This window comes from Pan paniscus, chromosome 17 (assembly GCF_029289425.2).
Source record: "Pan paniscus chromosome 17, NHGRI_mPanPan1-v2.0_pri, whole genome shotgun sequence".
Taxonomy (NCBI): domain Eukaryota; kingdom Metazoa; phylum Chordata; class Mammalia; order Primates; family Hominidae; genus Pan; species Pan paniscus.
In genome coordinates this window covers 29,200,075-29,225,783 of record NC_073266.2, presented here as the reverse complement: position 1 = coordinate 29,225,783, position 25,709 = coordinate 29,200,075, and the positions used below count along the sequence as shown (strand labels likewise).

Below are 25,709 nucleotides of genomic sequence, written 5' to 3'. Positions count from 1 at the left end.
GAAATCCAGCAGCACCTAGACTGTGTGAACTCTATTTACATCATCAAAGGAAGGAGATATGGCCATATCTGCCTCCAGATGTGATACCTAAAAGGGATATAACATCACTTTTTTAGTATTACAGCTGAGAATGCATCATCATGAGAAATGCTCTTTTTTAAAAAAAATAAAGCCAGTTTTGTGTCATGAAAGATTAAGAAATGGGAATTTTCGTAAGAAACCAATAAAGGCAGTAGAAATATGCCAGATTATCCGCAGAGATGGTAATTAAAGGCAATACCTGCTCCTAGACTGGATCCTGTACTGGAGGGGAAAAATGATTATAAAGGACGTTATTAGATCATTTAACAAGGAAATGGACAGTAGATTGGTGTCATATCAGTGTAAATTTATGAAGTTGATTACTGTGGTGACAGAAGAGAATATTCTTGTGTCTTAGGAAATACTAAAATATATATGGTTTAGGGCCATGATGCATTTAATTTACACTCATATACTTTAGAAAAAGATATGTAATATATATACATATATATAGAAAGAAAACAAGTTATAAAGCAAGGAGGTAAAACATTAACTGGATAAATCTGGGTTACAGATATATAGTGTTCAGTATTTATTTCTCTAACTTCTTGTGAGTGTGAAATTATTTCTGAATTAAATTATACAAATAACTAAAAGGAATGACTAAAATAGCAGTTATCATTCCCACCTCCCAGGTTATGATCTTAAAATGTTTTCTACAAAAAGAAAACCAAGATTTCATAGAAGAAGATGATTCCAGGTCTGGGGCAGGAAATATTTGAGCTTGGAATATCTTAAAATTCCAGATTTCAGGGAAGCTATCAAAGACTAATATAAGATCTTACCGAAAGGTGTTAGGAGACAATTTGGAGCAGTTTTGTATTGACCAAAGATGGGACAATGTGAGCTTCAAGAACAGAGTAAATTGCCGTGGTTTGAAATCCATCAAATATGTTGAAACCCATGAGTTTATTATGATGATTTTCCCCCTTTTTCACTATATAATCATTTGCATATTTATGGGGTACATGTGAGTTTGTTACATGCAAAGAATGTGTAATGATCAAGTGAGGGTAATTGGGGTATCCATCACCTTAAGTGTTATTTCTATATGTTGGTATCATTTCAAGTCATCTCTTCTAGTTACTTTTAAATATACATAATACTGTTGCTAAGTATAGTCACCTTAATCTGCTATCAAACATTAGAACTTACTTCATCTAACCCTATGTTTGTATCCACATCCATTGCTTCCCCACTCTCCCCCACCAATCCCCTTCCCATTCTCTGGTATCTGTCATTCTAGTCTCTATGTCCATGAGATTTAAGTTTCTTAGCTTCCACATATGAGTGAGAGAACATGCTGTCTTTGTCTTTCTGTGCCTGACTTCACTAATTCCATCCATGTTGCTGCAAATGACATCCATGTTGCTGCAAATGAAATCCATGTTGCTGCAAATGACATGATTTCATTCCTTTGTATGGCTGAATAGTACTCTAGTGTATATATGCACCACATTTTCTTTATCCATTCATCCGTTGATGGGCATTTAGGTTGATTCCATATCTTTGCTGTCGGGAACAGAGCTACAATAAACTTGTAAGTGCAGGTATCCCTTTGATGTACTGATTTCCTTTCTTTTGGATGGATACTTGGTAGTGGGATTGCTGGATGGTATTCTATTTTTAATTTTCTGAGAAATCTCCAAACTTTTCCATAGCAGTTGTACTAATTTACATTCCCACTAACAGTGTAAAAGAGGTTCCCTTTTCTCCACACCCTCGCCAGTAACTGTTATTTTTTGTCTTTGTGATAATAGCCATTCTAACCGGGGTGAGATGCTATCTCATTGTGATTTTGATGCCTTTCCCTGATGATTAGTGATGTCGAGAATTTTTTCATATATTAGCCATTTGTATCTTTTTTGAGAAATGTCTTCCAAGTCCTTTGCCCATTTTTTAATGGGATTATTTGGAGTTTTCTTTACTGTTGAGGTACTTGAATTTCTTGTATATTCTGGATATTAGTCCCTTGTCAGATGAGTAATTTGCAAATATTTTCTCTCATTCGAGGGTTGTCTCTTTACCCTCTTGATTCTTTTTGCTATGGAGGAGTTTTACAGTTTGATAGCCCCATTTGTCTACTTTTTTGTTTCCTGTGCATTTGAGGTCTTAGCTCTAAAATCTTTGCCTAGACCAATGTCCTAAAGAGTTTTCCATGTGCTTTTTTTTTTTTTTTACTAGTTTTATAATTTTGAGTCTCACATTTAAGTCTTTAATTCATTTTGAGTTGACTTTTATATGTTGTGAGAAATAGGGATCCAGTTTCATTCTTCTGCATATGGTTATCCAGTCTTCCCAGCACCATTTATTGAAGATGGTATTCGTCCCTCAGTGTATGTATGTTGGTGGCTTTATCAAAGATCGTTTGGCTGTAAATATGCAGATTTATTTCTGGGTTCTCTATTCTGTTTCATTGGTCTCTGTGTCTGTTTTTATACCAACACTGTGCTCTCTCAGTCCCTGTAATATATTTTGAAGTGATTCCTCCAGCTTTGTTCTATTTGCTCAGGATTGCTTTGGCTATTCAGGCTCTTTTTTGTTTCCATACATGTTTATGGATTGTTTTTTCTATTTCTGTGAAAAATGACATTGATATTTTGATGGGGATTACATTGAGTCTGTAGACTGCTTTGGGCAGCTTGGTCACTGTAATGACATTAATTCTTCTGATCTATGAGCATGGGAGGTTTTTCCATTTGTTTGTGTCTGCTTCAGTTTCTTTCATCAGCGTTTTGTAGTTTTCTTTGTAGAGATCTTTCACCTCCTTGGTTAAAGTTATTCCTAGTTGTTCGTTGTTATTGTTGTTGTTGTTTGTTTTTTTTTTTTTTGATAGCTATTGTAAATGAGATTGCCTTGATTTCTTTTTCAGCTGTTTCATTATTGGTGTGTAAAAATGCTACTGATTTTTGTATTTTGACTTTGTATCTGCAACGTTACTGAATTTGATTATCAGTTGTTAGTCAAATGGGTTTTCTGCTTGTGTTGAAATTATTATATGGTTTTTGTCCTTCATTCTGTTTATGTGATGTATGACGTTTATTGACTTGCATATTTTGAACCATGCTTGCATCCCTGGTATAAATTCCATTTGATCATGTTGTATTATCTTTTCGATGTGCCATTGGATTCAGTTTGCTAATATTTTGTTGAGGATTTTTACATCTTTTCATCAGGGATGTTGGCCTATAGTTTTCTTTTTTTGTTGTGTCCTTCGCTGGTTGTGGAATCAGGGTGATGCTGGCTTTGTAGAATGGGTTAGGGAGAATCCCCTCCTCTTCAATTTTTTGGAGTAGTTGCAAGAGGATTGGTGTTAGTTCTTCTTTGTACTAATTTGTAATTCTTTGTACTTCTTTGTGGTAATGCTTTGGTAGAATTCTGCAGTGAGTCCATCTGGTCCCCAGCTTTTCTTTGTTAGGAGACTTTCTATTACTGAATTGGTCTATTCAGATTTTCTGTTACTTTCTGGTTTGATTTTGGCAGGTTGTATATTTCCAGGACTGTATCCGTTCCCTCTAGGTTTTTCAGTTTGTTGCATATAGTTCATAATAGTCTCTGGTGATTTTCGGTATTTCTGTGATATCAGTTGTAATGTCCCCTTTTTTATTTCTGATTTTGTTTGGATCTCCTTTCTTCTTGGTTAGTCTAGTTAGCAGTTTATCTTTTCAGAGAACTGATTTTTCATTCCATAGATCCTTTGCATTTTTTTAAGTCTCTGTATTTTGTTTAGTTCTGCTGTGATCTTTATTATTTTTTCTGCTAGCATGAGGTTTCGTTTGTTTTTGCTTTTTTTAGTACCTTGAGGTGTGTATCACTATAGTGTTTATTTAAAATATTTATTTGTGTTTATTGCTATAAACCTCTTTTTTAGCATTGCTTTTGCTGTGTCCCCAGGTTTTGGTATGTTGTGTTTCTACTTTCTTCTTTTTTTTTTTTTCTTCTTTGAGACAGAGTCTAGCTCTGTTGCCCAGGCTTGAGTGCAGTGGCACGATCTCGGCTTATTGCAACCTTTGCCTCCCAGGCTCAAGAGATTCTCCTGCCTCAGCCTCCCGAGCAGCTGGGACTACAGATGCGTGCCACCACACCTGGATAATTTTTGTATTTTTTTTTTTTTAGTAGAGATGGGGTTTCACCATGTTGGCCAGACTGGTCTTGAACTCCTGACCTCAAGTGATCTGCCTGCTTCGGCCTCCCAAAGTGCTAGGATTACAGGCGTGAGCCACCATGCCTGGCCTCCACTTTCATTTGTTTCAAGAATTTTTTTTATTTCCATCTAATTTCTTCATTGATCTAGTGGTCGTTCATGAGCATATTGTTTAATTTTTGTGTATTTGTATAGTTTTCAAAGTTCCTTTTGGTATTGATTTCTAGTTTCATCCCATTGTGGAATACAGTGTGATTTCAAGTTTTAAAAATTTGTTGAGACTAGTTTTGTGGCCTAACATGGTCAGTCCCATGTTCCATGTGCTGATGAGAAGAATGTGTATTCTGCAGTTGTTGGATAAAATGTTCTGAAAGTGTCTGTTAGGTCCTTTGGTCTGAAGTCCAGTATAAGTCCAGTGTTTCTTTATTTTCTATCTAGATGATCTGTCTAATGCTGACAGTGATGTGTTGAAGTCCCCCGTTACTATTGTGTTGGAGTCTTCCTTTGTATCTAAGAGTATTTGCTTTGTAAATCTGGGTACTGCAGTGTTGGGTTCATATATTATTTTGAATTGTTATATTCTCTTGCTGTAATGATCTCTTTATCATTATATGATTACCTTCTTTGTCTTTTTTTAAACTTTTTTTGACTTAAATATATTTTATCCGTGCCGGGCGCGGTGGCTCGAGCCTGTAATCCCAGCACTTTGGGAGGCCGAGGTGGGTGGATCATGAGGTCAGGAGATCAAAACCATCCTTGCTAACGGTGAAACTGTGTTTCTACTAAAAATACAAAAAATTAGCCAGGCATGGTGGCGGGTGCCTGTAGTCCCAGCTACTTGGGAGGCTGAGGCAGGAGGATAGCATGAACCTGGGAGGCGGAGGTTGCAGGGGGCTGAGATCATGCCACTGCACTCCAACCTGGGCAACAGAGCAAGACTCTGTCTCAAAAAAAAAAAAAAAAAAAGATATTTTATCCGATATAATTATAGCTACTCTTGCTTGCTTTTGGTTTCCATTTGTGTGGAATATCTTTTTCCATCCCCTTATTTTCAATCTATATGTGTCCTCACAGGTAAAATACATTTCTTATAGGCAACATATAGTTGGATCATGTTTTTTTACCCATTCAGCTAGTCTGTATCTATTAAGTGGAGAATTTAACCCATTTACATTCAATTTTATTGATATGTGAAGATTTGTTTCGTTGTATTGTTGTTTTCAGGTTATTTTGTGTATTATTCTTTGTTCCTTTTTGTCTTGGTTGTCCTTGTTGTGTGCTGATTTTCTGTGGTACTACCATTTGATTATTTTCTCTTCCTCATTTGTGTATTTGCTTTACCAGTGAGTTTTGTATTTTCAGGTGTTTTCATGGTAGTAACTATTGTTCTTTCACTGCCAGGTTTAGGACTCCCTTGAGCATTTCTGTTAAGGCAGGTCTAGTGGTGATGAATTCTCAGTATTTGCTTGTCTGGGAAAGATTCTATTTCTTCTTCATTTATGAAGGATAATTTTGTTGGATGTAGTATCTTTGGGTGACATTTTCTTTCTTTCAGCACTTATTTTCCTATTATATCCTGGCCTATAAGGTTTCTGCTGAGAAGTCTGCTGTTAGTCTGATGGTGGTGGGGGGAGGCCTCTCTGTAGGTGACTGGATACTTTTCTCTTAGTGTTTTAGAATTTTCTCTCTGTTATTGACTTTAGACAGTTGGACTGTAATGTGCTGTGGAAACCTTTTTGCATTGGGGAACACTGGGCCTCCTGCATCTGAATGTCTGAATCTCTTGCTAGACTTGGGAAGTTTTCATCTGCTATTTTGATAAATAGGTTTTTCATCCCTTTTGTTCTCATCTCACCTTTGGGGATACCAGTAATTCATATATTTGGTTGCTTATAGTATCCCATATATCACAAAGACTTTGTTCATTCTTTTTTTTTTCTTTCTTTATTTTTGTCTGGTTAGTTTTGAAAGACCTGATTTTGTTGTTGTTGTTGTTGTTTGAGACAGAATCTGGCTCTGTTGCCCAGGTTGGGGTGCAGTGGTGTGATCTCGGCTCACTGCAACCTCTGCCTCCCAGGTCCAGGCAATTCTTGTGCCTCAGCCTCCCGAGTAGCTGGGATTACTGGTGTGCACCACCACGCCTGGATAATTTCTTGCATTTTTTAAAGAGACAGGGGTTTCACCATGTTGGCCAGGCTGCTCTCGAACTTCTGGCCTCAAGTGATCCACCCACCTCGGCCTCCCAAAGTGCTGTGATTACAGATGTGAGCCACTGTGCCTGGCCAAGACCGAGTTTCAAGTTCTGAGATTGTTTCTTCTGCTTGGTCTAGTCTGTTGTTGAAGTTTTTTAGTGTATTTTGTATTTCATTCAAGGAGTTCTTCAGTTCCAGAATTTTTGTTTGGTTCTTTTTTATGATATCTTCCTGGTAAATTTCTCATTCCTATCTTGAATGGTTTTTCTGATTTCTTTGTATTGTCTTTGGAATTCTTTTATATCTCACTGAGATTCCTTAGTATCATAGTTTTGAATTTTTTCCCCCAGGATTATTGAATTTCTTTTTGATTGGGATCTGTTGCTCAGGAATTACTGTGGGGGTGTCATATTCCCTTCTTTTTTCATGTTTCCTTTTGTCCTACATTCATACCTGTGTATCTGGTGTAACAGTTACTTCTTCCAGCTTTTTGAGTTTGCTTTCATAGGGGAGAGCTTCTTCCCAAAGATTATATCAGTGGTGTTAGTTGGATAGGGCCTTTTGGCTTTGATTCTGGGTGTGCGTGATAGTGCAGTGTAATCTGTATTATTTCTTTGGCTATAAACAATGTCATTGGTATCTGTGATTTACTTGGTTGTTTAGGGTGCAGTTAGTGGAGTTTATGGTGAAGTTTTGCTAGGGACAGACATGTCAGGTGGGCCAGTCTTTGGCCCCAGTGGTGGCAGTGGTGGGCTGAACATGCCTTATTCTGAGCCCCAGCCCATCATATTCTGGCACTGGTGTCAGCAGGACCAGGTGGGTCAATTCTTAGATGTCCAGGTAGCTTACTTAGATGCCAGTAACGGCACAGTGGGCTGGGCAGGTGAACAGGTTCTCAGGTCCCAGCGTGGTAGGGGCAGTGCCAGTGGTGGGATGATCCCCTGGATTCTAAGTAGTGAATGCTGGTGTTGGCAGTGACTGTGGTGCAGGGTTACTACACAGCCCCAGACACAACTCTCAGGCTTTCTCAATCTCTTCAGCAGAGCCGCACAGAATGGAGAAGGAATCCACCCTTCGTACACAGGCCCCAGCACAAAGGCCATGCCACCAGTAGGGGCACAGTCACCACTCACAGGCCTAGACAGGCAGCTCTCTGTTTCGCTCACCCCAGCCTCCCGTGGTAGCAGCAACAGCTGTGCCTGCAATGGTGTTTGGAGCGGGAGAAGGGATCCCACTCTACATGTGAGCCCAGGCACAGAAGCTGCTCCACCAGTGGCGGGGCGACGGGGGATCTCTCTCTCACAAGGCTGAGCACACACTTTGTGCTGCTGGTGGTGGGGTCACTTTTCACAGCTGTATGCAGGGAGCTCTGGGCTCTAGAAAGCTGATGCTTTAGTTTCCTTTGTCCCAGGGGCTTCGTTTTTGGTACAGTGCACCATTATTTCCCTGGAGAATACTCTCTTGAGTTAGAGTACCAGAAACCCCATAGCACCTTTGGGTCTAGCCAACACTGTGCCACTATAGTCCTCTGGGTGGAGACTGGGGGAATGTCAGTGGAGGCTCCTGGGATGTGGAGATATGGGGGCTATGGTTCCCAGAGCAGGATGAAGTCTCCTGACAGCTGGGCTGTCGTGGTGGTGCCCAGTTCCAGCCGCTTAGGTACCAGAGGCTGGGAGAGGGGATAGTGACCCAGTGCAAGTTCCCTGTCTGGTGCAATGCTTGTGCAGGGTCTCCAAATCACTGCCCACACTAGTTTCAGGGTTGGTATGGGTAGAGGAGCTCTCTTGTGGTTCAGATTGCAGCAGTTTGTGATGGGGTTGTGGACTACTAAAGTTCTCACTTACTCTTTCCCCTGCCCCAATATTGAGCCCCTCACAGCTGCCAGCAGATCTCAGACAAGTAGGCTGCTTGGTTCCTTCCCCTTCTCTGCCTCAAGTGTTTCCTGTGACTTCTCTGTTGGACTTTAATGTTCTCTTCCTAGATACCCTATTCAAGGTATGATTACCTATTTGCAATTTTGGCTCACTCTGGAGAGGGTGGGTGTCTGATATCTCTAGTCTGCCATCTTGTTTAATTCTTTATGATAAGTTAAAAAATTAATTCATCATCATAAGAGGATGATAGAGAGCCAGTTTGTCATCTTAAAAAATAGGCCAATAGCTAGGCATAATGATGCATACCTGAAGTCTTAGTTACTTAGAAGGCTGAGGTGGGAAGATCCCTTGAGGCCAGCCTGGGCAACATAGAAAGATCATGCCTGTTAACAAAAACAAAAATTGAATAGGAAGAAAAATCATTTATCTTGCCTTCGTTATATGAACTCTGTCACTGGATAATTTCATCATAGGTAAGGAGAAGTATCTTTATAATATTAATCCAGCTAAAAAGAAAAAAGTTAAAATATTACTATTTTGCCATAGTTAATATATCTCTAAGCATTGAATATCAACAGTTGCTAACACTACATAAAGAGAAAAAGAATATACTATATTCTTGCACACCTGATGAAAGAATATACTGTACTCCTGCTATGGCCTTATCAAAGGGATCAAACCTTAGTCTCTTCATCCTCAGGATCCAGCTACCAATTTGCAGGAAATGCCAAGCTCAGCGGAGCAAGTTGAACTATACCAAGTGTATGCAATCAGCAAATTCCAGATTGTGAGAAAGCCAAACAGCCTTGGTTCTTTAACAGATATTTTGTGTGGAAAAGAAACAGAAGAAGACCATGTAGAAAAAAATAAAAATGATTTAAAAGGCTCATCAGACTTTAATGGGCAAGACTGAGAAATATGTGTTTAATAGTTGATTTATTCTTCTCTGGGAAAATCTTATAGAAAACTCAGGTAAGATAAATGGCATATATAATATCTAGATATTGAGGGACTTTTTTTTTTTTTTTTTTTTAGTACTAAGAAATTTTTAAGATTATATGTTAAGGGAAAAGCCTTATATGTTTTCTATGCTTTTGAGAAGGGACCAGCAATAGTGATAGTTCTTTTGTTTAACTTAGGAAACAATCACGGCTTCAACTAAACTATCACCCATCCAAAAGTGGAACTAACTTAGGAAGAGGAGACAGGGAAAGTGGGGAATGAAGAAGAAAAATATAACAATGGTAAAGGATTGACATCGATATTTGAAGGAAATAACGAATGGAGCTAAAACTATAGAAAAAATTGTGAAGGTGGCAACTTTGCTTTTAGTATCTATTTTCACCTCTTCACTATCCAATAAAAATAAGTGAGCTTACCAACCCTCCAGGATTGCCTAGAAAAGTGAGAGAATGATAAATTTAAACAAACAGAATGTTAACCCACCTAAGTGAAACTATTAGAGGAAACAGCTTCAACAACAACAAAAATGGGCACTTAAGAAAATTCAAGTACAGCATAAAAATACTTTTCTGGGCTTAAAACTCAGTTGATGAAGTGGGGGATGGTCACTGTGGAGACTTAAATTATTCAACTGGAGACTTCAATTATTAGACTGGAAAAATAAAGTAAGATAAATCTTCAAAACATAGAGCAAAAATTCAAAGAGAATCATGAAAGAAAAGGTAAAAGACTTAAGGAATAGATCCAGGAGACATAACAGAACTAACATGTGTATAATAGTTATTTATAGGAATTTAAAAAGGAGAAAAACAGATGGAAGATAGATAATATTTATGCAAATAATAGAAGAAAATTTTTCTGAGCCGAAAAAGCCTATCAGTTTTGAAGTTCACTGAGCTTCAGATTGATTTGATGAAAACACACATATATACCCCTTGACATACATTGGCCAAATTCTTTAGCTATGAAGTGACAAGTTATGGGCAAAGAAATACTGTCAGGTTGGCACTGGACTTCAGATTTGCAATACTGGAAGATAGATTACTGAGAGAAAAGAACTGCAACATAAGAATCCTGTACCTGGCTGAGATACTACTCACCTGTCAGGGTAAAAGGATAATTGCAAACATTTAAAGATTTTAAAAGCATATAAATACATATATTTTCTTACACATTTTAAAAAAAGAAATAGTGGGAGAATAAACCAACAACTTATAAAGTGGTTACCTAATAAGGAAAGGGTTAAAAAGGGAGGTTATGCAAATTTTACCATCTTTTTGAAAAACAGTCTAGCAACAGCTAACAAAACTCAAGAGTCCTAGAGATACATACTTGAAATATCTATCAATGAAATGATAGGATATGAACAAGATCTTCAAAATGATACAGGGATGGGGTGAATGGAGGTGTGAATTGGTCAAAGATTGATGGTCACTGGAGCTGAGACAAGTTGTCTCTATAACATTCTGTCCACTTGTGTGTAAGTACAAAATTTACCATCACAAAAATGCTCTTAAAAATACTCATGCTTCATGATCTAGCAGTCACACTTGTGGGAGTATCCTATGTTTATTATAACATTCTTTTTAGGGACAAAAAATATAGCCATCACTAGGGGATTGGTTGATTAAATCAATGTATAGCCTCACCATAAACTATTGCACAGCCATGGAAAAGCATGTCAGTGCTGTGCCTGGAGTTGTAGGGTTACTTGAAGACATTTTTATAAGGTATTGTTGAGTTCAAAAAATCAAGAATAGTTATATCTCATTTTTGTAAAATGAACAGTGTTTTTAAAATCTGTATGTATGTTTATGTACATGTTTGTGTAAAATTTTATTAGCATGGAGCGAAATCTGGAAGGATGTATACCAGGCCATTAAGGAGACATGTCTTAGGTAGCTAGTGGCAGAGGAGATGATGATTTGGATGGATGGAAAGGTCAAAGTACAGTCGGACACAATCATTGATAATTTTTTTACACATATATTTACAAGACTCAACAAAATCTTCTCCTGCCCTGCATCCCCGTTTATTTAATCATTTATGCCCTTCCCTTCACAACTAAGCTTCTTAAGGTGCATTGTAGACTGACTCCTCCATGGAACCTAGTTTTACTAAGATTGCACATGCTGTCACTGCCAGACCCCTCAGTGGTATTTCAGTCCTTATCCTTTGAAATTCTCCATAGAATTTGACACTGTTGACCATATTCTTCCTAAAATTCTCTTGCCTTGGTTCTTGGGACAAAGTTCTCCTTGGCTTTCGTCCAGCTCCCCAGACTATTCCTTCTCAATTTCCTCCTAGATTCTTGTCTTCGTAACTTCCTCATTTCCTTTCCATAAACACCCCTGTGTTGGTTTTCCCAAGATTTTTACTTTCTGGACCCTCTTCTCATGCTGCATACTCTCTCAAGTAAATTTCACCCACACTTAGAGTTTTTACTACCATTTATGTAATGATTTTAAAATACATCTATCTCAGACATTTCTCTTAAGCTTCAAACTTACATATTTGGCTGTTCTCTGAATATTTCCACCTGGATTTCCTCAGCAAAATCTCAAAAATCAGCATACCCCCACCATTACACTCCTCTTCGTGTTCTATCTTAATTAGTGTAACATCATTCATCTGCACATATAAGTCATACACTCGAGAGTCATCTAAACTCTTCTTCCTTTTCCTTCAATTATTCAACAGCTATTTTTGAGCACTCATTATAGGTTAGGCATTGCTTAGGTACCGAGGATACAGCTGATTAAGAAAATGGAGAAAACATATAAAACATAATTGACTCCTGTCAATTTCAGCTTTCAAAATTTTTGTAAGTCCATCTTCCAGCTAAACTGAGAGTCCTTTGAACGTTTTTGTCCAGTCTAAACTGGAATAAAGATCATAATAGCTGAAATTGCATTAACTTCGGTGAGAAAGTAAGAGAGTAATATTTTAAGGCTGGGTGCAGTGGCTCACGCCTGTAATCCCAGCACTTCGGGAGGCCGAGACGGGTGAATCACTTGAGTCCAGGAGTTCAAGACCATCCCAGGCAACATGGTGAAACCCCATCTTTACAGAAAATACAAAAATTAGCAGGGCATGGTGGCACGCACCAGGAGTCCCAGCTATTCGGGATGGGGCTGAGGTAGGAGGTTCACTTGAGCCTGGGAGGTCGAGGCTGCCATGAGCTGTGTTTGCACCACTGTACTCCAACCTGGACAACAGAGTGAGACCCTGTCTCAAAGGAAAGAAAATAAGATTTTAAAGGTAAAAATTGTTTATATGATATGTTAACTGTTATGCTATTATAAATATTACATATTTGGCTGCCCTCTGGATATTAAGAAATCTCAAAAATCGCTACTAATTCTTTTAATTGCTGTCGCTTCTGAAAATTGTAGCTATGAAAAGCAGCTTTGTTATAAACTTGCTTTTAGAAAGAAGTGATGCAACAAGTTTTCCCATGGAAGAAGGGAGGTATTTTATTTGAACTTACATGTTTAATTAGTGCAGAACACACCTTCTAGAACCTTTTTGATTTTCACTGATCTTGATTGTTTCATGTGTTCATCAGCTATGTATTGATTTTTCAGAATATTTATTTTCCACATGGTGAATGTGCCTGAATTATTGCTTGGTCAAAGTCCCTCAAGGAATGATACAAAAATCATCAGTAAGTATCATATAAAGATTTTGGAGTTGCTGAAAAAGACTGATGAAAATACCCAAAATTTATTACTTAATTTACATGAGGTCCTTGTTAGATTTAACTGTACCAAACTTCATCCAATCTAAATTCAGAACATACTAATATATAATCATGTAACTGCCCATAGATGTTTGTATATATGAAGCCAGATAGCATTATCTAATAATATAGCACATCATCTATGTGACAGATACACTTTAAGTGTTGAAAGTTAAAGAATAACCAAGATTATTAATTTCAGAACTTAATAAATTTGGAGTAACTAAGAGGGTATCATGTATGTAGCATTCTAAATGTGGTTTATTCATTAGTCATTGTGCTTTATGCCAGTGCTACTCAGAGTAGCCTTTCCATTAACTGTTTGTTACCAGCCCTCAGGATAAGGAGCTTGTGCCAGAATGTCTGTCAGTACATTGCTTCCTTAATCAGAAAGGAAAAAATATTATGGAAAAAAATGTCCACTAAAATAAGTAGTGTGCTTTGTGATGTAATTGATTTCCATGTTTGGTACCAGCTCCTTATTTTATGATGGTTTAGTAATAAACAATTTGCAGGTTGGCCTGTCTTTATGGACCACACTTTGAGTAGCAGTTTTATGTCATGTGTATCAGACATTTATGATATTGTTGCAGGAATACATGTCCTGATTAATACAGCTTATTTGTGTATAAATGTTTGGCACTTTTAAATTTGCATAATTCTTTAGTCTTTTTTCCCCTAACTTCTGCCTTTTTCCATTAGTCTAAGTCCATGTTACCTTCCTCTATAGAAATTCTGTCCAGCAATAGTGTTTGCTTCAAATGATTGCTTCTTGCTACGGTGCGAGAACTCAGTCATATTCAGAAAACCAGATCTTGCTCATAAACCATAATCATGGAAATGGAGAAGTGGGTAACTTGTCACATAACACCCCTCCCGCATACTTACTGACACTCATTAATTGCCAAAGTAGAGGTTTTGTTAACAACTTTGCCAGACACTGGTTTTATTACTTAGAATGTCTAATGAACAAAGTTTAAAATGCCAGTCATTGTCAAAAGAGCTATTCACCATTTTCTACCTTACCTTGTCAGTAAACTGGCTTTATTAAGTGGCTCCTATAAATGCTCCTCACTTGCATACTTCAACTTAATCAAGAAAAATGCTCCATTAATAAATAGGCAAGCTACTTCTAGAGCTCACTGAAGACAGATTAGGAGACTTGAAATTACAGTAGTATGTTGTTACCCACTGGTTTACTGAGTGCGTTTCTGTGTCATAAAATAAACAAAATGACCAGGACTTTGAAGCCTACTTTTCTCAGTGTTATAACAGTAAATTGTACTATTATAAATATATTGTCATAATTTGTACAACTTATTTCCTCAGTTTTATATTTCAGGAACTATGAAAATACAACTGTTGGTACTTACTTACAGTGGAGTTCTAATAGTTAATAAGAGATCCAAAAAAAATTATTTAAGTCAAAATGTACCAGAATTTTTTATCAAATGGATTATGTGATGTTAACAGTTCACCATAAGTAGGGAGAAGTGTTAGCTTAGGAAGTTTTAAAGTAAATTTTTTTAACCTAGAAGCATAAAGACTACAAGAAGAGGTTACATCGGGTGTTTTTAGTATGTCCAAATATATATATCAACAAATTTGATGATCGGGAATCTAGACTTGATAGAGCATTTTATAGAGTAGTTTGCGTATGAGTATACCTATAATAAAAGATTTTTCATCTAACATGTAGTTAAAATGTAAATAGTATTTTATTTTTGTCCTTTTTAAATGACGTCTTAGTAGCTTCCAGTGTATTTATTAGTTAATAGTTCAAGTCTCGTACTAAAAAATTGCAATCCATTAGTAAACCAAGAACCTTGTTTTATTTAAGCAGGACTATTAGCTACCTCCTTGATTAAGCCTATTTCTGAGGTTGTTGAATAGCAGCAAGCATCAAGTTTGGTGTTCAGCACCTTTGTCACATATCCCTGTGATGTGAGTGCTTAGAAAAATTAAATAGGCACTTAGGTATCTGTTATGTGCAGAGGGCTGAGCATACAGCATGGTAGGCAATGAGGTATTCTTTAATGAACACTTCAAGTGTTTTGCATGCTTTAGTTTTCCTCCTCTGCTTTCTAACGTATGTGGTGTGCTTTACACACAGATTTCTGAATCTTAGTTTTTTAAACTTTTTAAATGTATATATCACCAACTTGCTTCTACCTCTGTCTTAAGCAAACAGAACACATACAGATGTAAATTAATTATATCAGCCTAGCTCCAAAGCCTAACAGTTTTAAATTCCAGGTAGTTTTTTTTTTTTTTTCAAAAGAAAAATACATGTCAATGTTACCTAGAGGAAAAAAGGAAAGAAATTGCGAATACCTAGATTAACATACACTGTAAGAAATCACTTTTAGCAGTGTCTATAAGTCAGAATATCTTTGACTTGCACATATGTATATATATACACACACACACACATATCAGAAAAATAAATGGCAAATTCTACTTGCAGCTGCAGTGTTTTCTGGATGGCTGCAAATTAATGTAAGTCTTTAAACTTTAGGGTACACAAGACTATTAAGTATCTTTCTTTGAAGTTCATATAAATGTAGACAAATTTCAAATGTATTTGCCCAAAAAATGTAGTTATTTATTTGCAAATACCAAAGCTAATAGGTTTTTTGTTTAAAATATTAACTTGATGTGTTTTCCTTAGAAACTGAATTTCTACCAGTGCCTAGCAACTTAAAGTGAGTCTGTCACATAATTACAGTAGTGAGATATTGCTGAATATTTAAGACTAAAACTCTCCATAAAGGGTACATTTGGGCAGAACACCAAAAAATGACCTTTGGCTTAAAAATATTATATGTGCATACAAAAAAAATGAGTTCAGCTTTAGCTATCTCATCCTGTCTGCAGAAAAATGTTTTATCTAGCCATGGGTTAAAAGGACCTCCATGTAATGTATATATTTATGATGGAATAGTCGAGACTGGGTAATTTTGTCAGTTTCCTTTAGCGACATCAAAATTTTTGTAGTGATACAAGTCTTATTTTCAGAGGAAAAATTCTTGATTATTTATAGAATCAAATTCTGTTTTACTGATAATTTAGTAGAAAGGCGTTGTATGATTGAGGGGAGTACAGAGTGCTGTGGTACTTGATTTTATTTTGTATGTAGATTTTGCTTTTAGACTTAGATATTTTCAGCTATTGATTATATTCTCTTCCTTCCCATCTCACACTTAAAGTCTTAACTGTAATCTCTTACCAATATGTAATACTATAGTAATACAATGAAAATAAGTTCTTATCTGGCATACTTACCTCTGAACAGATGTGTATGACTTCTTTTGTAAAGTAGAATTAAAATTCATAACCTTTGCTTTAGAAAATTGAAATTTAGAAATGGAAATTTAGAAGAGACTATGTAAAATTACCTCATATTTTATTTTCCTGTTTCTAAACTACCTTGCTCAATCCGTTTGGGGATGTGAAAGCTGTAAAGACTTGTTTCCCAAAGTGCAGGTGCATTTTTCTGTTACTTGTTTAGGCAACATAAATAACAGTTACATGTACATAATTCTTCAATACATTAGTTTTAGTTAGTGAGCTGTTTGTGTAACAAAGGAGCCACTCAATAGGAGACATAGAGTCCTGCTGCAGATGTGAACTGTTCCTCCCAATGATGCCCCAGAGAATCTCTGAAATTCAGAGTCAGCTGGTTCAGGGAACCAGCCTCAGCTGAGATCACTACTAACAAGCCTCTCACTCAGAGGAGACTCTCCACAAAACTGCTGAAAAATGAGTTTTTCCCTGTATCAATATGAAAAGAAATCCAGAGATTTGAGGAAAATCAAGTGAATGACAGATAAGAAGGGACAGCATGAACAAACACAACAGTTGATCCTCAAACATAAATAATGTAGGAAGCAGAAGGGTAAGTTCCTAGTATCCTTGGAGGTTACACAGGGCAGTGGATCCACCAACCATAACAAAAAGCTGCAGTGAAAGAGGGTAATCAGAGACCAAGAAAGTCCTTGGAATTCAAGATAATATATGATTACTAAAGTAAATATTCTGTCAAGGACTAAAGAATAGACTAGACATTGCTGAAGATCTAATTTGATGACATATGAAGAATGTGGAAAACAAAGATGTTGGAAATATGAGGAAAATGGTTTTTAAAAAATGGACAAAACATACATTATTTATCTTACAAAATGCAAATGTTAGGAAAATAGTTTTTTAAATTGAAGAAAGTGTCTTGAGATGGGTGCGGTGGCCCACGCCTATAATCCCAGCACTTTGGGGAGGCTTAGGAGGGTGGATCACCTGAGGTCAGGAGTTCAAGACCAGCCTGACAAACATGGTGAAACCGGTTTCCGTCTCTACTAATAAATACAAAGAAAAATTGGCCAGGCTACTATAACCTCAGCTACTTGGGAGGCTGAGGCAGGAGAATCACTGGAACCTGGGAGGCGGAGGTTACAGTGAGCCGAGGTCGCACCACTGCACTCCAACCTGGACCACAAGAGCGAAATTCCGTCTCAAAAAAATGAATGAATGAAAGTGTCTCTTAACTGAAGAAAGACTTACTTTTAGATCAAAGGGAATTATTTTAAACCTAGAATGCTATCATCAGCCAACCATCAATCAGGTAAAAAGGCTAAAAACATCCTTGGATATACTTTCTATTCTTTTTCTGGAAAATTATTCAAATATATTGCTTTTTAGTGACACAAAATATAAAACTAAACAACATGGAGACTTAACTCTTTTTTTTGAGATGAGGTCTTGCTATATTGCCCAGGCTGGTCTTGAACTGATGGGCTCAAGAGATCTTCCTGTCGAAGCTTCCTGAGTAGCTGGGACTATAGATGTGTGCTACTGTGCCCAGCTCTAACTCAAGATTTTGATTTAAAAAAATCCAGAATGACAGCAACAAGCAATTGACATATTTTAGAACAAAATTTCAGAGAACTTTGTGAAGAGTGTTACCAAGAAAAGAGTAGTTCCTAGTACTCGTATGATTTCGATTCTGAGAGTTCATTGTGTCATGCCGTTGAGGATATGATGGCATTTTGTGCTGATGAACAAGAACAGAGACAAAAATTCCAGTAAGTATGACGCAGGCTAAAATAATAGCATGATTTTGGACTTTCCATGGAGTATAAGCATGCTTTCTGAAATGACAGTAGTAGATCAGGTCATTTAAAAGGGCCAAGAGGACAAGCCTAAGGTTTCAAAGTTCTCTTTATTATTTCCAAGTTAATTAAGTCAGATAAAATCAAGTGTAATACTTTAAGCTATTAAAAATGTCTCTCCTGGGTGGTGGGATTATTTTATAGGTAGCGTTTATTCTTTTCTTTTACCCATCTCTCTGTTTTTGTGACTTTCTACCGTGAAGTTTTATAACAGAAGCACAATAAATGTTATTTTAAAATAAAATATCACTAAAATATAGCTTAGGACTTTTTTATGCACTTAGCCCATCTGAATAAAAAAAGCCATATAAACAAATACCATTCCCAATGTAAAGATAGTTTTTTCTTAGTAATAATTCTACTGTTGAAAGAATACCTGGCCAGATGTGGTGGCTCACACCTGGAATCCCAGCCCTTTGGGAGGCCAAAGCAGGCAGATTACTTGAGCCCAGGAGTTCGAGAGCAGCCTGGGCAACATGGCAAAACCCCATTTCTACAAAAAAAAAAAAAAAAAAAAAAATTAGCCAAGCTTGGTGGGGCACGCGTGTAGTACCAGCTACTTAGGGAGCTGAGGTGGGAGAATCGCTTGAGCCCAGGAGGTTGAGGCTACAGTGAGCTGTGAACACTGTGATCATACCACCACTCTCCAGCTGGGGCTACAGAGCTAGACCCTGTCTCAAAAAAATAAAAAGACCAGTTTATAATCACTAGTTTGTAATTGTTTAAGGTCAAGGCATGACTTTTTTCTTTTAAACTATATTAATAGTTTATAGGTAAATCAAGATATTTATGTCTGAGTCGTGAATATCTCAGAATCAGGTAAAGAATAGACAAACACAAATCACATTTGAAATTCAATTTTAATCTCAGGTGAGTATGTTTCATAGCATTTTGTTTTCTTAATTTAAAACTCATAAACACTTATGTAAGTCAATACTAGTAAATCTCATTTAAAATAATACTTTGTTCTAGAGCCTAGATTTTTGTGGCAGGGTTGTTTTGTCAGTATACTCAATCATGAAATAAAGATAGAAGTAGAAGATATTCAGATACTTAGGGAAAGGTCACAAAGTATGGCATCATTTTATTGGATGTTTATACAGTATATATTTGGTGTCTTTTATATACTAGGAAGTAACATAGCATGATGGTTGTACCAATTTTGGAGTCAGAGAAACTTGGATTTGAAGATGTAACTCTGCCACTTACTAGCTTTATGGTCATGACAGATGTATTATTAGCATTACATAGTGGTATTCTAGACATGTAAGATGGACATAGATGAATGAGACAATTTATAGAACTGCATAAGTACAGTACTCATTTTAACCTTTTACTAATGCTTATTTTCAGTGAAAAGTTCTCTACTTAGCTATAGAAACTTTTAAAAATTATATACTGGCATTAAATTGTAGTTAGCAAATGCAACAAAGTTGATATTATTGTATCCCTCCCCTGTTTACTATCTCCACTCCATTTCCTTTCCCTTCTAAGGAGTGCTAGAAAATATTTTACACAAATAACTGTCAATTATGACTAGTACTTTTATAATAAAAGTATAAATTCCACCAAACACTAATACATGAAATATTAGATATAAGAAAATAAGTTTCGTGTTTCACTCTACTTCTTCTTTCCCCTCACGCCTCCCTGCACCTCTCCTTCCCTGCCCATGAAAAGTTTATATCTATATATTTCCATTGTTTATTTGAAAGACTGATGGTTTCCATTGCCCTTATTCTAAAGGACCACATACTTCCATTGTAGCCCTGTAATAAGTGAAATAAGTGCCCGGAGCAAGCTTGAATCTTTTTGTCTTCAATCTTATAGTACAATGTTGAACAAATAAGGGATTAGACTTTGGCCTTTTAAAATTGACGTATGTGCTTTATTGAATTTGGCAGTATTTGATGTCAAAAGTATGTTATTTATAAGTTTTTAATTTACATGATACATTCTTCTCTTTTTTGTAGGCAGTGAGTTACTATTTATCACATGCATGGTATATGTGCCAGGTATATGTCAAGCACTTTACATAAATTAGTTAATCCTTAAAACAGTCCTGTGAGTATTAATTCCTAATACTAGATTACTGATCTTTTACATGGCAGAGCAAAGATTTGAACCTAGGGCTAATGCCAGAACCGATGTGACTTTGCACTACACCAGGCTGATTGTTACTGAGTATAGGAAGTTCAGAGTCAGATGATCCTGCTGTTAGCATGTAACTGGAATATGAATTTTGTATACATTTATTTGATTTAATTACACCTATTTTGAAGTGTGCCAAGACAGTTCTTCATTATGTTTGACTGTTATACTTTCTGTTGGGCAAAAAGGATGCTGAAAATGAAATAAATTAGTGATTTTGTTTGTTTGTTTTGCCATAGAGCCTACTATTAACTAATTTAAAATCTTTGGGCTCATGCCTGTAATCCCAACACTTTAGTAGGCAGAGGCAGGAGGATCGCTTGAGGCCTCGAGTTTGAGACTAACCTGGGCAACAGCCAACCTCATCTCTACCCAAAAAAAAAAAAAAAAAAAAAAAAATGGCCTGGATGTGGTGGTGTGTACCTGTAGTCCTAGCTACTTGAGAGGCTGAGGCAGGAGGATCGCATGAGCCCAGGAGCTCAAGGTTACAGTGAGCTGCGATCGTGCCATTGCACTCCAGCCTGGGCAACGGACGGAGACCCTATCTAAAAAAAAATTTTTTTTAATTATAGGGCTGCTTCTAATTGTGATTAAGTGTACTACAATATTATCATATTTAGGCTAATTAATTTTTATCATCTTAAAATTTCTAGTTCTAATTGCCTTGTAAAATATGTGTTTTAAAAATCTTTATTGGTTGAGATATCTGAGTATCTTTTAATCTATAGATATTCCCCCTCCTTTCTTTCCTATGTTCTTGGAATTTTCTGTTGAAATAACCTGATACATCTCCCTGATAAATTTTCCCAGAGTCTGGATTTTGAGTATTGCATCTCCATAGTTTTGGGGTTTTTTTGTTTTGTTTTGTTTTCTTTTCTTGAGATGGAGTTTCGTTCTTGTTGCCCAGGCTGGAGTGCAATGGTGCAACTTCCACCTCCCAGGTTCAAGCGATTCTCCTGCCTTAGCCACCCAAGTAGCTGGGATTACAGGCGCCCCCCACCTCGCCTGCCTAATTTTTGTATTTTTAGTAGAGACAGCGTTTCACCACATTGGCCAGGCTGGTCTCGGAACTTCTGACCTCAGGTGATCAGCCCACGTCGGCCTCCCAAAGTGCTGAGATTACAGGCATGAGCCACCGTGCCCAACCCATAGTTTCTTTTAAAGCACATTTTTTCAAGTGTTTTCTTACCTTATTTCAAATTTTTACAGTTTACCTGTAGTGATTTCAATGTTGGGAAGAAGAACTTGCTTGTGGGGATTTTGCTGGGGTTTAATAGGAGATCGTAATTTTAATGGTTCTGATCAATTTTCTTAATTTTTGTCAAGACTGACATGAACATCGGACTTCTTTTGAAACATTTGTGGCACTCAGTATTGACATAAACTTGCTGTACAATTATTAAAATCATTTACATAACAATTTTGCCCATAATTTTAAAACCTTATTTTTCATTGCTGTTTCTCAAAATGTTGACAGACTTAGTGACTCTGTGTCTCAATCTAAGTGAAATAAGTATTTCATATACGTTCTTTAATTTTCCTCTGCTTCACAATTGAACAGTCTTTCAGTGAGCTTCTGAAGGAGGCTAAAGATTCATTTTACCTAATTTCCTCCTTTATCTTAATTGTATTATTACTTGTGTCTGCAGTTATTTTATATTCATAAAGTGTATATATATAAATAATTATACAAACACCACTATATAAACATGATTCCATTGTATAAAATAAGAAATTTTGTTTGGCAAAAATGTTCAACAGCTGAGAAAACCAGGAGCTCAGTGTAGGAAGACAGGCAAGTCAGTGCGTGTGTGAAAGCTCAAGCTATATGATAGCTATTGATGGCATGGGAAGCAAATCAAATAGCATATCTGTGCTCCACATGGCAGTTAGTATGGGAAGTCATGGCATATGGATGAAATGTTTGGCACCTCTTCAAATTGCTGAGTTTAGAGGAAACATCAGTGAATTATCCAGACGGTAGTTGCCACCTGGGTACTACACAAAATTATATAGTGAATATATTTGTATTTCATGTTTGTATCTCTTTCTACACTTCTCTCTTATCCCACCATAAGCACCCCCACTTAATTTCTTGATATCTTAATACAGTTCTAAAACTCATTATAAATTTAACATTAAGCACTTACTATGTGCTAGACATTACGAAAGTCCTCTGTATAGATCACAGGCTTATATTTGAAGTAACTTTTGAATAATGTGGAAAACAAAAGGAGAAATTTACAGCCACCATAATGATGTTACCTTCCTTACAGAAGACTTCCAAATTCCATAAATGGGCCTTCTTTTCCCTCAGTAACCACACTCTCACCCCTCTCATCCTTCACCGAACATAATATAACATGTAAAAGTTTCTTATTCCCTGGGTGCTATAAATGGTGCTCTTAATAAAGTGATGCTTTGATAAGTTTACAGAAAGCTAAATAATGTGTGTGTTTAAGCACTTACTCATCTAGAATACATAGAATGCATTGGGGATATTGTGGTAAAAATACACACCTTTGAAATGATTCTAAACCAGTGATGTTCCCAAGGAGTGATTGGGAGGTTAACTTTACCTCCTTCCAAACCACTTCAAATAAACATAATATAAGTAAATTCCAATGCAAATACACTGTCAAGACAAGTCTACTTCCCGTCTTCCTTCCCACAACAGATTACTACCCTAATCCCTTCCTATATATACATTTTTTTAAAAGGCTAGTTAAATGAAGCAGTGAGAGTAGGAAAAGAATAAATCTGTAACTGGGTGTGATCAATTAGTTGTAAACACCATTGCACTTGGACTAACATAGGTATAAATTCCTGAACTGCTCCTCTCCCTGACCATTAATCTGAAATATCTCCTAAAAAGTTGGAAAATAATAAAGAGAAGCTGATTAGAACCCACATAAATATGCATGGAATTTTGGGGAAGAGGAAGTACTCCACTATTATGGCTAATGTGTGTAGCAAGAAGCAATGAAAGAGGGGAGTCATGGTATAACACACTGTGAAATCAGACAGAAATACTCTGGGCTGCATCTCTTAGTAGATGGCCTTGGAAAAACTGCTTAGTAGCTCAGTTTGTCTCTTAAATGGGGATAATAACACCTGTTGTAAAGACCAAATATTATTTGCTCAGCTAATAATAGGGCTTAATAGATAGTGGTAGTGGCTGTTCTGAGTCCATTGGTCTTTACAACTAATTGATTACAACTAGTTACAGGTGTCTTTGTTGCTGTTCCATTCCCACTGCTTCACTTGACTAGCCTTAAAAGAAAATGGTGGTAATAGTGGAGATGATGGTCCAGATTTTGAGAGTTCTTTATCATTGTTGGAGTTTTTATGTTATCCTACAGTGGGGAGCCCTCAGGTGAGAAGAGATATGATATATAGTGCTGGTCACGTTGTTTAAGGTGATCTAGCCAAGGAATGATGAGACCCTGAGCTGAGACAGTAGTAGTGGGAATAGAGAGAAAACGAATTTAAGAGAGAGTCCAGGCTGGGCACAGTGGCTCACACCTGTATTCCCAGCACTTTGGGAGGCTGAGGTGGGAGGATTGCTTGAGGCCAGGAATTCGAGACCACCCTGGGCAACATAGTGAGTCCTCATCTCCACAAAAAAAGAAGAAACTAGTCGGGTATGGTGGCGCACACCCGTAGTTCTAGCTACTGGGGAGGTTGAGGCAGGAAGATCGTTTGAGCCCAGGTAGGAGGCTGCAGTGAGCTATGATTGTACCACTGCATTCCAGCCTGGGCAACAGAACAAGACCCTGTCTCTCAAAAAACGAGAGTCCAGAAATCAAAACTCTGAATGGTTGAATTTCGAAGTTGAGGAATTGAGAGAGTTTGAAATGGCTCTGAGATTTTAAAATTTGAATAGCTGGATTGGTTGGTGTGCCACGGCGGTGAGGAATACTGACTTTAAGCAGTAAGAGGAAGCAGTTGTGGAAGGAAAAGTAATGAGTTGAATGTTTTCAGTCTTGTTTTTGAGGTAGTTGTAAGGAGTCCAGGAATATCCAGGTTAGTTGACTAGAAGTTTTTTGTTGTTTCTTTTTTAGTTATGGTATATTTAGTTTTGTATCATTATCACCTACTCCTGAAATATATGTGACAGTAATATATTTTCTAAAAATATATAATTAGTACAATTCAGATGTTTTAAAATCATCTCATTAGGCATGTGAAATGTAATTACTTTGTCGAATGTCAACATGAGAATAGATGTCATGTGTCAACACCTCTCTGCCTATTATTTTTTAAGAGATTTTGAGGGAGGGATTTCCACTATATACTGTTATCTCCCCGCATCAGCCACATCTGCTTCGTTTGGTTGCTGTTCCATTTGGATACCATACAAGAAAAGATGGACATTGATGGTTCAGGGGAACAGTTAAGCCTAAGGATAATAGAGAATTCAAATACATTTTCACCATGCTTTAAATGTTACAGTCTTAGTTGCAAATATCTGAAGTCGCCTTGAGATGTGCAAGAACTTTCAAATGTATTTAAATGCATTTAAATAATAAGATGGAGCTTATTTTTTTTTCACGGAGAAGAAAAATGCTGGCTGGGCATGGTGGCTCACACCTGTAATCCCAGCACTTTGGGAAGCCAAGGTGGGTGGATCACCTGAGGTCGGGAGTTCGAGACCAGTCTGACCAACATGGTGAAACCCTGTCTCTACTGAAGATACAAAAATTAGCCAGGCGTGGTGGCAGGCGCCTGTAGTCCCAGCTACTTGGGAGGCTGAGACAGGAGAACTGCTTGAACCCAGGAGATGGAGGTTGCAGTGAGCCACGATCGCGCCACTGCACTCCACCTGGGCGACAGAGCGAGACTCCATCTCAAAAAAAAGAAAAAAGAAAAATGCCTTAATAAAAATTTTAATAAAATGTTTTAACAGTTGCTTAACCTATTTCTCACTTTCCTTCCTGGTTTCCCAAATAAGAATAAACTGTTGAGAATAAATTGAGATGATCAACATTAAAAATTTTTAAAGAGCATTTTGTTAGAAATAATTGTATAAAATGTTTTATTAAATACAAGTTTAAATTTAGTTATAGATAGCAGAGACTTTAAAAATTGGAAAAATAGAAAATAACTAGTATAATGATAAACATGGCCATTTTTTACTTAAGGGAACTTGAGGATTTGCAGATTTTAGGTGATTTTCTCACCATAGCAGTCATCTACTAAGAAAGGCAGAACAAACATTTTTTGAAGAGTTACTGCCTCACTAGAGCTCAGGATCAGGTTGATCTATGTTCTTGAGTGATTAAATTTAAAAATTGGGGACTGCTCAGGTAAAGAAAGGGAAGTGGTCTGCAAGTGAAATGGCATCATGGAGGTGTAGTGGTCTTTGCTGAGGCCCACAGGCTGGCCAGCCTCTGG

At 37.0% G+C, this 25,709-nt stretch overlaps 1 protein-coding gene across 31 annotated transcripts in view; it reads left to right on the top strand.

The window, feature by feature from the left end:
• ANKRD12 (ankyrin repeat domain 12) overlaps positions 1-25,709 on the top strand; it is a 149,526-nt gene that overhangs the window by 90,553 nt on the left and 33,264 nt on the right. Inside the window, exon 2 of one of the 31 annotated variants that reach the window (XM_063597196.1) lies at positions 12,842-12,921. The exons of the other annotated variants lie outside the window; for them this stretch is intronic. Within the exon in view, the coding sequence (XP_063453266.1) occupies positions 12,858-12,921 (64 nt within the window). The 5' untranslated portion in view covers positions 12,842-12,857. The remainder of the gene's footprint in view (positions 1-12,841; positions 12,922-25,709) is intronic. 31 annotated transcript variants of the gene reach the window in all.